The following is a 13,594-nucleotide window of genomic DNA, read 5'->3' as shown; positions in this document are numbered from 1 at the left end:
AATAATTGTCGATTTTGGAATTCGGGAAGTTTTTTAAAATAGTGGTGTTACAATTCCTTCACTTATATATCTGTTTAAAATAATTCAGAAAAATTGCATTAAAAATAACTAAGGATACATTCTTAATCAACCCCGTCTGTGCCACAAAATTTCTTTTTTGGATTCTAAAAATTTCCAAAATATATATATATATATAAAATTTAACATCCTTTCCTACAATTTCTGTGGAACCTTATGGTGTAAGTTAAAATCATATTATATTGTATAGAATTATATATTTTTATTTTATATTATATTTATATTTATATTATAACTCTATAATATATATATTATATATATAATTCCACATAATGCTATAATTCTAATGTGCACCACAATGTTCCCTTTGTCGAGTACCACAGAAATTGTAGGAAAAGGTGTTAAAGTTTATACTATCTAGCACACAATTGTACTATTCCTCGCAGCAGACGTGAGCGAGAATAAAGACGTTATACCTCGAAATGATTGAATATGCGTCGCAGTGAATTAGTGGCGGCGTTGAATTAAATATAAGACGCTTCAGGGGTCGGATCTTGGACGGTAGTCGCTATTAATGTCACCAACCCTAACCATGGGTCATGGATATCGCGTGGCTGGGGTGCATTCTTAATCAGTTGCGCCTTTCGATACAGCTGTACGTCCCTAACGCGATGAGATAATAAAACTGCATCCGCGGCAAGCCCCAATAATTTCCGAAAATCTATCTCGACTGAGTTAAGTTCGACCCTAAGTCCATCACCACGATACAAATGTAATCTGCCGGAATAATTCTTTCTTATTCAGAAGCAAATGCGAGTAAGTAGATACGTGTTCGAATTGAATTATTATAGAGCGGAAATTGTGAAGAATGAATGCACGTTATCGAAAGTCAGCTGATTTAAATAGTTTAATATGTATCAGGCCATGAATGCTTCCGTAAAAACTCATGCATACGATTCATGCTGGCAATGAGGATACGGTGCACTGATTATCGAATGCCTGAAATTGATAATTTATTCATATTCTCTATGGAAGGTTATGTTGCAAATGGATTATGGATCTTTCTGAGTTTATGTTAAAATTTGAGGATGAAACATACATGGAATGCATATAATATACAAAAATATATATAGTGTCTAAAGCGTAGTACCTACTTGCGATAATGTTCGCTTGATAATAGCTTTTAATTTCATTCATTAAAATATGAATTTGTATTGAATTCTCACGTACGATGCAAAGAATCAAAGAAACTATAAGCATCGAATTCGAAAATTAAACGGAGGTCTTCGTGACAAGTCCGATTCGTTAATAGCTAAATAAACTCATTTGAAATTACAATCGGATGCATTGTTGGTATGTAATAGAAGTGATGCTGTTGAAACCTTGCTGCAATCCGAATTTCTGAAGATTGTATAAGTAGAATTATATTTAGTATGGAAATAGATTCAGACAAAGCCATTTTGCTATTGTAGTGCATAGAAGTGTAAACCATTGGGATAAGAGATTTGATTTTCAACAAGATATGTTTCTGGATAGTTTCTACAATTCATTTCGTGTTTCTAACGCAGAATTGCATAAATTTCTGTATATAATTATATCCCTATGTCTAATTTCTGCAATATCTACAATTTAATTATGTGATTTTCTATATATGATCGTATGTATATATCAAATAATTCAATTTAATTATTATTGTATTTATATTATTAATACATTTCACCCTGTATTCCATACGATCGAATCATTTATAAATAAATTATATGTTCGTTTCAAAATTGAAGCCTTATCGTGTGAAGTATTTATTACACTCGAATGGATATATTATACAATACACTGCATGATACATAACAAACCCACAAAAAATACTTTATATAATACAAAATAGCACAAAATAGATATAAATCTATATAATAGCATAAAACATGTATAAAGTTACGTTTGAACGGGTAATTTTTACAATTAAACAATGTCACATATATTTCGGGATTACGAGAATTGGATATCCGATTTCTTTTTTTTTTCCTCTTTCTCTTTCTCTATCCCACTGTTCGTAAGGCCATTTTAATTTACGATGGAATACTATTATTTCGCTGGTATTCCAACGGATCCTCGGAGCCGCTTCTTGAGAATTTTTCATCCGTTCGACTCTCGAACGGCCGGGGCTCTCTCCGTTTCCTCAATATCTCTTTCCATTAGGATCGCTAATCGTTTTATCATCTCAAGATTAATGGGATCAACGGGGCGCTTTTAATTTCTGTCGTCAAGAACCCACCGCTTACGTCAGCTCCTTCGTCGGCCGAGGGAAATGAAATTCTCGTTTCATATTCCAGATTAGAGATCCTTTTTCTTCCGAATGCGCGGAAGAACGCTTATCTCGCTAAACGAAATATATATTGGAATATACGCGGGACGTACCTTTCTGAATGCTAGATAACTCCTATTTCTATGATTATAATGTAATGGAGATATCATTTCCAGAACATTGATTAATTGAACGTTTCCGTTTAGTGGAACATTAATCTGATAAATAGAAAGATGTATCGTGTCCTTCTTTTCAAATGTGATGAATTAAATTGAAGTTAGAGTTAACGAACTGAATTTTTTTAGTAGTTTTAGGACAATTCGTTCCTTTCTTAACTATTAAGGCTACTAAGCTAAATACGATATATAATTGCTTTTTTAAAAGAAAGTATTCGAATGAAAAATGAATAATTTGAAGAAATGGATGAAGTTTAATTATAAAAGAGACAGAAGTCGACTGGTTTGGGACACATTGCGTATTATATAGAGACAGACAAAGAGGTAAATCTCAATTCTCTCGTTATTCTGTTAAAATACACAAACCCTATCCATTACGCCCTTTTTCTCCGCAATCAATCTCCTAATCAAGAAACAACTCTCAACAGATTAATTAATTCCCCATTCCAGCCGCGAGATCGGCTATGAATCTCCTTCAACGCCATTCTCTGACTCATCGCGACACGCTCGACATAAAATGTAACTATGGTACACCCTGGCGAATCGCACGCAATGCGTATACATATTCGCGGTGCTCGCAAAGGGTTTCCACAGTCGCACGCACACTATTGCGTATTTATGACGTTCACTCTTCGTAAAATCTCGTGGTTACTCAAGTTAATTCCACATTACGATATTGCTGCAGCATTGACATAACTAAAAAAATCATGATTTTAGAAAAAATGACTGAAAATTTTGAATCGTTACTATTTTGCAAGAATATCATATTAAGGTGAAAAATTGGTATGATAAGATGAAAATCTTGTACAAAAATGTTATAATATTCTCATCTAGTTCGACGAATTCGCCTTTAAAGCCTACGTCTATTCTGAATTCTTTTGATGACGAATTTACTCCGCGACCGAGTCTTGTTTAATATTACGTCGTCATTGTTAAAGAAATTTCAACAGGAGCAACGTATATTCTTCCATCTACAAAATCATAATTTGGAACGATACATTATTAACGATAGAAAAAGGAAAAGGAGTTATAATTGCTGTTATAGCAATATCACGATAGCATAAGATATGCCATTATTTTTGAAACATTAATGAACTTCATGCTTCTACTCTAATGAAACAATTAAGATACGTCGTCGTTCCAGTAAATCAATAGGAGCAACCGTAAAAATAGAATGGGAACATAAGTGTGTCACAAGCAACAAATTTGTCAACGAATTTAATAACGTATATAACAATTTATATTCTTTGTTGCAAAGAGCTCAGAGAAATGAAATATACTGTATCTTAGTGTGAAACTAGCTTTGTCTAATAACGTGATCGCGCCACAATGACTCACAACTGCACATGGCTATGGGCGCCAATGGCTAATAAAACGACAGAAGACGAAACAGAAAAGGAATTGCCAAAATGAAATTATAAATTACAAGCAGAGGACTGTCTAAAATACAACATCAATAAAATACGACATCAAATTTTACGAGGCATCCGTGGTTGGGGTTGAAGAGTTTCGGATAGGGAGGCTCGAACCTTTAAACCCTCTCCCCCGTTTCTTTCGCTCATGAGAAAGTCTCCGCCTGTGCTCTCGTCTTCTCGCGCGTTCTTCTCTTTTTGCCGTAGGATACGACGCGTTTTCGGACTTGGACGAAAAGTTCCTGCGAAACTTTCGACACTCTTTGCGTTTCTACGGAAGACACGCGGCCCGTGAAAGGAAACGTACGTCCCTTTGACGAACGATCGGCGATGGCCGTGTAATTTTCGAAAAAGTTTCGTGCCGGGAGTTCGACGAAAGTTTTCGGGGGCTTCCGATGAAATGGCGCGATGTAATTGGAAAGTTAATTAGTTCTTTCAGGATACGGGTTCGGCGCTAAGTGTTCGATCGTGGCGATTCTGAATCTGATTGACACGTTGCGATTATGTATAGATTTTTACACTTCTAGATTTTCTTCTGAATTTCTATACTCTATATTCTATATATTTTGATTTCTATATCTCTAGATGTTCCTCAACAAATTTTTTATTTTTTATCAAATATTTCACAAAATTATTCTATTCTTTAAATATTTTTACGTCAAGATTTATGCAAAGATTCTTGGGAGTAAAGAAAGGATAGGACAAAATAATGTACATGCCGTTCTAAACAAATATAGTGGGACCTATTACGTAGCCTGAAGGTTCAGTAACATTATCCAGACGATAGTTTTATGCCGAAAAACTTCATAATAGGAAGTTTGCTCTCGAGACACCCTTAAACTCACGGATATCGCCAGATTCTATAGAGAACGCGTTAGACCGCCTAATATTCGTCTGTAAATTTTCCGGGCAATTCAGCGACACCTATGCGCCATTCGGATGCGCATATCGATATATCGCTTAATTTTAACGACGCTGCGAGGGTATATAATGTAAACTCAATACCTTGGAGCATGCATGTTGGTAAGCGCCATACGATCCGATCCTGGATACTGGCATCAAATCCCCGACATGGCCATTATACGCTCATTTCAGGTTAATACTTGGCCGATGTCGGTGCATTGACCTAACGACCGACACCGTCGGACATTAAAGTTGAGCACCGCTGAGCTCCATCGCGCGGGCCGCATTGTCTGCCCTTATTTGCGGAGTTGCCGAGCAAATTATCCTGAGGATTTTGCCGGGGATATTGACAATGTCGAGCATCCGTGGAAAGCGAGAAGAAATGTTTGCGAACCGCGAGATAATGTTCCACGATTCCAACCATTTTACCAGCCAGTACTCGCGAAAATTGTTCGAATTTTCCTCGTGTTTCGTCGTCAATCGGCGGCCAATATGACATTGTCTCGAATATCGTTGGTTACAGGTTCCAAGTAAAAGTAAAATGCCTGCAAAAAGTATTTTCATACTGTTGTATTTATTATAGCGTATATTTAACGTAGAACATGATTAAAAAACGATTCATCGGAGAATAAAGATACGTGAAAACACCATTTCTAACCACCGTATATAAGGGACTATACTGGTTATAAAAAGATGATGGGACGCTTAGAGTGAATTAGGTTAAATCGCATGAAATCGATCTATATTATTTTGTTAGTAAGGTTACACCGTGCAAGGATTAAATTCAATTTTTCCTGTGCAAGGATTGCCTTTTGGCAAGGATATTAATTTCATTATAAAACTATAATACTATTAATACCTCGAACTGTTATACGCGTAAACTGCAAAGTATTATAAAATGTAAATTCGAGACTCGGAAGGTATTAGGAAAAGAGGATTAAAATTTTTACCATTATTTCACGGAAGAATACTTAACATCGTGAACCAGTTTTATTAAAGTATGTTTAAGATCATAAAATACATATATCTGTATATATATTTGACGAAGTCAAAAGTTGAAGTAAACGTAACTTAACACGATGAACCAATTCGAGGAAAACCTATAATTATGAAATATGTATATCTCTGGGAAAGAATTAAGATTATAACAATATTTAAAGATTACAATCCAAGAGTTCCAACCAACTCGCATAGTAAACGCGATTACAGTAACTGTTGAACTACACGTGGCGAATGGACGAAGAGGGCTGACTGCTCGCGCAGATAGGTGATCAACCGGGACACGTGGGAAAAGGAAAACGATAATCTAACGAGGACACGCGACAATTGGATCACAGGTTGCCTTTTCAGCTTTCACCTTTTTTTCGCTCTTGTTGCCGTCCATAAAGGGGCGATTCAAGGAGCAACTCGCATCGTCGAAAGGGTTCAAAAAGCGAGATTCCCGGTCGATTCTTCTTTTCTCTCTTCAATTTTCTTTAGAACGCTTACGCACGTACGAACCTACACACACACGCGTTGCCTCTGCCTGGATCTAAGATAGTCTTGATTCTTAAAATTCCCGATGCAAGTCTCTGCCGCGGGCGATATTGGAAAACCTATCGATGCCTTCTCATCTACTCGTTGGCATTCAATAGAAACCGGACGGAATATTCGGACGCAATTTCTTTATGATAATTCAATTTTTCCCTCGATCCCGTCGTGGCCATCCTGGCTTTCGCGATTCCAAGAGCTGGCCAACGCGCAGCCTACATACCTGACGTACCGACCTTCTCCAACCTTTTATCCTGCAAATGGCCGGACCTTATTCGTCCATATTGCCGCGAACAGCCTCCTGACTAAAGAATCCTACTGGCTCTTTCGTGAATTCATTTTGAATACCCAAGTCAGCTCGAGAACCGGCGGCCTTCTCCCCCATGCTGCATGAAAATTGATCGATTCGTGCCTCAGGGCGTAAGAAAATTTATTGTATAACGTAGCCCGCTCTTCGATGTCGAACTACCTAGCTTTAGGTAAAGGTTGGATCGGTCGTGGAACGGTTGAACGAGATCGTTGGTGACCTATGGAACTGCAAAAGTCAGATTGGTGAAGTTTTCACGAGGATCAATTGTATTCGAGTTTCTAAAATGATAATCGATCGTAGTTCAAGTAATTTCCTTTTGTTAATATATTCTTAGCCCATTGATATTGGTAAATAATCGAGAGTCCGTGTGATTACATATATTAAATATATATACTTAAAAATGTTGATTGTCGTCTATTTTTTATCTTGACGTTGAATTAATGCACTTGTAAGTTACAATTGGCCATTGACATCTTACACGCGTTTCATTTCTTGTGAATGGTGAAATTCTTGTTAAAAACTGATATGCTTCCTAAATCTCGAAAATCGACTTTCTTAAAACACCTACTTATCTGAACAATTCTTTCGCTTGTATTTTGTCAGTATCATGATTTCATCCGACATATTCCGTGTATACTTAATCCATTTCGTATCAATTTATCTGGCACATATCGTATCACATCCGTAAGTGTTCTTCCCTATCTTCATTTTTCCGCCTGCCGAAGTTTCCCATTATACCCTGCTGCCTTAGAAGGGCAGACGTTATCCGATTATTTCGTTCAACGTTTACCGCCGCGACACAAATGCATTCTTCGGTTACCGCCCGCTCCGATTGTATTCTCTTAAGTGGTATTTGCTAAGATAACTTCGTCCACTTTCTCCTAATTCTCCTCCAATAGTTACTTTCCTTTGGTGAACAATTCTGATGAAGATGGACGTCGTACGAATGCTTATCAATCAAACATTCCATTAAATGAATGTAATTACCGATTAAGTATACCATAAAATAAATAAATTAAATTAATTAATTAAATGTACTTGAAAAGTATTCAATATATTTTTACACTAGAACTAACAAATTGACTGGTTTTACAATTTTATTTTAAAACTCCTACTTCATGTTATATTTTTTTCCACAATGATGTAATGACTTTCGCAACGATAACTAAAAGAGTAATATAATGAATTTTATTTTGTTTTTTATGTATTCAAACTGAAAATAATTGTGTATCAAGGCTACTTATACCAATACCAGTGAAAATGACTGGTGCTTGTCAAAGTGTAAAAGGGTTCTACAATCTGTTTATCGAACCCCAATTAACCAGTTTTCTGGTTTTGTACAACTTCCCACACGTTTTTTAAATTTTTACTGCGTATCATTCAATATGATGATATTAATTATCAGGAAAATTCCAGATCGATCGCTAGATCGTTAGATGCTAACACTAAAAATACCATACCAGTCAAAATGACTGGTTCTACAATTTTATAAATGTGTCAACCCTCGTTTAGGGATCATGGTAGCAGATGGATTAATAATACCAAAAATGTAGTGTACAATATGGAATTCCTTCTGTAAGAAAGTAATAAATCAATAAATATAAAAATATTCTATTATTACGAATTTTTTAAAGACCAGTCATTTTGACTGGTTTTGGTAGAAATAGCTTCGTGCTAACTATCGGTAGTTCTAGTGTTAAAGAAACGCGCTATTGACGTTTCATTGTATTTACTCGTATCAGACGACATTTGATACGCATCAATCTGATAATAGGTAATGCAAATACTTTATTTAGTTTTTGACAATAACTCAACTTAATATCGTCTTATCGACGGATAACGATATATACCGATAACACAGTTTAGCTTTATTTAGCTTTAGCAGTATCTTTAATACCTTACAGCGTTATCGATCAGCTGTTACTCGAGTTACGTTCCCTACTCGTCTTCTCTTCGTCCATCTTGCTCTCCTTTGGCCGTCAATGCCGATTGGAAAATCGAAGTACCCACGAGGGTGGTTACGCAGACCCGTTAAACCCCCTTAGTGGTGGCAATATACGAGAAGGACTTATTGGCTAACTAAGCCAATATCACCGCAAACGATGTGTCCATCTGGCAAGCTAATTAGCAACTTATGAAACGAATCGCGACGTATTAGCCCACTTTATTTGTTTCACGCTCCTGCAAGTGTTCGTATACTATGACGATAAAGTGCTTACTGGTTTTTATTGGTTACTGGTTTTTCTATGACTTTAGCTTGTTTGGTTATTCGTGAGAATGTAGGGTCAAAATTATTACACCTACGGATGTGTATCAACGAGCCTGACTTTCAGATAGAATACTCAAAGACGCTGTAAAAAGTACAAGACTTAAGAAATCAATATTCGCTGAATTAAAATTAAGAGAAAATACTTCAGTAATTGAAAATATTTTAATTTTTAGAAATTGAAGTGAAATTGAGAAAGAACTTTTTTTTATTTGCAAAAAAAAGCATACACACAGAATCTAAATGTAAAAGCACAGAATCTTTTCGTACGATCAAACAATTATTCCTAATCGAGATCGCCGAATAATGAATTTTAAAATATCAAAGTAGCTATAATCGTTTAATCCTCAAAAATTCACAGTAATTAACACGGAAATGGAATTGTTGCAGGTGTTAGCGTGTATCTGTGCGATCGCGACTCCGGCCAGGAGTAACCATCGAGGTACATGAAAGAAGGACATGAACTACTCTCAAGGTAAGCTGTGTCCGATCTCAATTCCAGAATCGCAATTCAACCAGTATACAATTTCCATTCAATCTTGTGGAACGCGACGTTGGTACATATGTATATAGACACGTACACAAATGTACGGAAACTATAGACGGTGTATATGTATGTGTGCGTGCGGAAAATTCGCCGAAGGTTTGTCGCCGTCCGATCTCGAGCTTCGCTCGAAGCCAACACGAGCGGTCTGAAACAGTTCGGAAATTCACTCAACTAATCAAATACCGCTAAAACCGCTAAACAAGTTAGGTTAGCAATCTACGTGCTCCGAATGGCAACTCCGAACTGCTCTGCGGCTGCGAAGCGCGAAAACGCTCGCGACTGCTTCCGCAATCCGCACGCCAGCTCCGACCTACCCTCCTCCACCTACGGAATCCCTTAACGAGGGGAAACGACTCGACGCAGACGTGTCCGATTCCTTCTGGCCGCAGATACAATTCACTATCAGCTCAAAGAAATTATTTCTTCTTCGACTTCCTCCAGTCCGACGTCTGCGTTTCTCTTAATCGATGTTTGTTGGAAAGATCGAGGTTTTTGTTTTATTGGGTTTGTTATCGGGTGTTTAATCCTTTTGTTAGTAACCCTCATAACGTGGTATATATGAAAAATTCCACAGCTTTCTCCATGAATATATACGTTATATATATTTACAGATATATACTGGCAAGTTACGTTAATAGAAATATCAAGTCGCATAAATATTCACAGTCTATTTATATTTATTTGAACTATACACGCTGTATGTGTTTTGTTCCACTTTTACTATAGAAGTGAAGTTATTTGGTATATTCAGAGATTTGTAATTTATAGAAAACATAGTACAAGAAAGTTTTCATACACGAATCTAAATAGGAATACTTTCTTCTGCTTGAAAAAATTTAAAAAAATTCTACAAACAATGCTTTACATTACCACGCGGAACGTTTAATATTCACCGCTGTTACTAATATACAGTTGCAGAAGAATATTTCTAGCGTTATTCGTGCGATGATCATTCGAATGGTCTCTTTATGGCTGCTGAAGAATTTAATTTCGCTCGAAAAGCCATTATGTAAAAGACCCATCGCGTCCCTCGACCGCTATGTGCACGAGTAAAAAGTCACTCGAAAGCTTCTATGTAAACCGAACGAGTTTTTAATTGTAAAAGCATCACGTACTGCTCTGCCACGCTCGAACATCGGGGTCACTTCGTTCCGAGGGTTGAAAAGACACGTGCGGTTAGCCCGTCAAGATGTTTCCTCCTGACCCTCTTCTCTTCCCTTAATTGTTCTCATATTTGATGGTCGAGACGTTATCTTGCGTACGTGTCCTTTCTTAACTTATATACATACACTCCTGTTCAGAAGTATTGGGACATGTACAGAAAATGAGATTAATGTACGATTCTTAATTCATTTCGCTTCTTCGTTTTCACGACTATAAAAAGGATGAAATGTTTCGGGTAATTCGTATTACGAGACTAATAAGAATAAGATGCTATAAATAAACGATAAATATTATTTTTATTTAGATAGAAACGTGATTACGTATTACCTACTCATCTTCGTCATATAGTTTAATTTTAATTCAGTATGCATAACATATTTAGATACGCATTAAAAGATCAACAATTTTCATAGTTAATTTCTAGTGTTAGTTTTATCTGTTAATAACACAAAGTTTCTATAAAATCTCATTGTGACGGTATATAACAGTACGTGTTATTATAGCCTCTCAAAGAATTGGCATTTCATTCGATAGAAAAGAAGAGAGAGAAGATTCTAGTGTCGATATTGCATGATCAATAATACATCCCGATTTGGAATATTGAATTGAGCCACGTGCTATCACGACCCTTCGAGAGTAACCCCGCGATCGAAACTTCCTCTAGGAGGGTATAAAAAGGAAATTCAGAAAAACCGGCTGCACGCCAGCGTACCGAATAGAAGGCAAATAATGAATTTAGTCTCTTTTAAAGAGGTTATTGACGGAATCCATTGCTGTTCCTAAACGCATGGCCGACCGAGCGAGAGAGCCAGAATTTCCCTCGGTGCTTCACCCCCTCCCCTATAACGTAATTACGAAACTCGTCCTCGACCGTGCCAAAGGGGTTGTTTCTTTGTAAATTTTTTCCCCCCGGCCAGCCTCTGTGAAACCGATGTTTACTCGGATGACCACTTTCGCCACAAATCTCGATCGCAAAGTTCACGCCGACGATCGAAGCTAAAGGTTAACTCTCCTCTCCGTATTTTCGTTATTTTCGGCAACGACGAAATCCAACCAATGTGTTTCGATGATATATTAAGTTATTGTGTTCTTTATTATAGTATTTTTATTGGTTTCGCTTGCATTTGAAATGTACGCATTTATTATCTCGTACAACTATTGTTGAAAACTACAAATCAATAACTTAATATCGCATTAAAAATATCTGTACAAAAAAGATTGGTGATTTTAATTATTTTTTATATATTCTATGTCCTCAAAATGACATTGAGTGATTCATTATCAAAAAATTTTTCGTAAATGGAGTTGATCAATTTGCCTTCTAAGTAACTTAATTGTGCCTTTACTTCCCCCATTGTTCAATAATTTATATGAAATTTTATTACAAATATCATATATAACACTATAAGTGTTGCAGAATATTATATCATCATAAACAGTAAGCACGCCACGATGTTTTATCATATTATAATATTTATGCGAGATAGGTTGTGCAACAGAATATATTCTATTACTCATTTAGAGAGTAGTGTTTATAAGCTAGGGATAAATATTTGATATTTATCAAGTAGCTTAAAGGTAATTTAATTTTATCCACATTCCGAAACACGGGCCTGTATCTCAACTAAATTTAAATATCTAAAAACTAATTTCTTCTTGAAAGTCCAAACTGCGTGACATATTGAAACCCAATATCCTCTGTTGTTCGAATTTCCTACTTCGTGGTTTATGTACACCTTCAATTACTTGAATCCTTTCAAATATGCCAAATTCCTATTTTATTTTATTCTAATCGTGTTTAAACGAATGAATGATCCTTTGCGCCTTTAAAGCAACTTTTAGCGGTGATAGAATAAAACCAAAGTAAGAGAGGTAGGTCGATCCAAGCATCCTTGACAACCATCTGACTTATGTATTGTAAATACCATGTAATCCGATGACCTCTCGGCGACGGTCCCTTCATTACCGGCGCGGTTGCCATTGTTCCGTTGCTATAATTGAATTCCCAAGGCAGCCGCTGGCAACCAATCCTCATCCTCTCAGCATCAGCGATCCGAGAGCACCGCCGATTCCACGTCGAAACTCTACGAGATCCTGATTTACCCCATTCAGCCGGGAATAATGCGATATCCCGACCCCAAAAGCCACGTCGAACCTCACTTCGAAAGCGAAGTCATCTTAGCAAGGGTTAGTCTGATCTCGTGCAGAGTCGATTCTAAATGTCCGTTCGCTCGTGTCACCCGGTCGCTTTTCCGGCCGACAGCCGGACGTGATTTCCATCTTGAAAACGAACCGCGAGTCCGCGCCTGTTTTATACATACGACTGTCTGTATCTGATAAGCTGAAATCGAGGCTTCGTTCTAGATTCTCTGTGATTAAAATGCAGAATCAGTGCGGCTGAGAGATATAGAGGATCGCTGGTAGGATAGCACTTCGTTTAGAATGCTGGTGAACGATGCGATCTTTCTTTGGTGTTGGAGCGTCTTTGTTCTGCGAAAGGAGAAAGTTAGGGTTTAGGAATGAATGTGATGTTAGGATTTGTTGGCTGGTTTTCGGATGTAGTTATTTGTGGTGGAAGATAGAAACGAATGATAGGTTTCAATGTTAATTTTTTAATTTATTCTTTCTCGATAACGTGTAAATATCCTAATTAATTTTGATTCATGTGGATGCTTCTTTTCGTCGATTTAACACCTTTGTAATGTTAATCGTAAATAATAGAACAAAGCAAGTAATAGCTTTTAATACCTTCGGTTACAGTCTTCAAATAGAAACAAAGGTATTTAAATTACATTTTAAGAAGAGATAAAGTTTCTCTCTTGTTAAATGCATCCCTCTGCTCTAGATACTGTCTATTGCATACTAGAAACCTACAATTTAAATAGCCAGTGTATCGACGTACCATGTATGCAATATAGTTCGAAGTGATCTAGTTTCTCTTGAATCTAGTATATGCTAACTCACAT

At 36.7% G+C, this 13,594-nt stretch overlaps 1 protein-coding gene across 5 annotated transcripts in view; it reads left to right on the top strand.

Annotated features, from left to right (window-relative positions):
- LOC122573008 (teneurin-m) overlaps positions 1-13,594 on the top strand; it is a 653,565-nt gene that overhangs the window by 190,970 nt on the left and 449,001 nt on the right. For all 5 annotated transcript variants that reach the window (XM_043738833.1, XM_043738834.1, XM_043738832.1 and 2 more), the window contains exon 2: positions 9,308-9,392. In XM_043738833.1, coding sequence (XP_043594768.1) covers positions 9,377-9,392 — 16 coding nt within the window. In that variant the 5' untranslated portion in view covers positions 9,308-9,376. The remainder of the gene's footprint in view (positions 1-9,307; positions 9,393-13,594) is intronic.

Source organism: Bombus pyrosoma, linkage group LG11 (assembly GCF_014825855.1).
Source record: "Bombus pyrosoma isolate SC7728 linkage group LG11, ASM1482585v1, whole genome shotgun sequence".
Lineage (NCBI taxonomy): Eukaryota > Metazoa > Arthropoda > Insecta > Hymenoptera > Apidae > Bombus > Bombus pyrosoma.
This window is presented reverse-complemented; position numbering and strand designations above follow the sequence as displayed.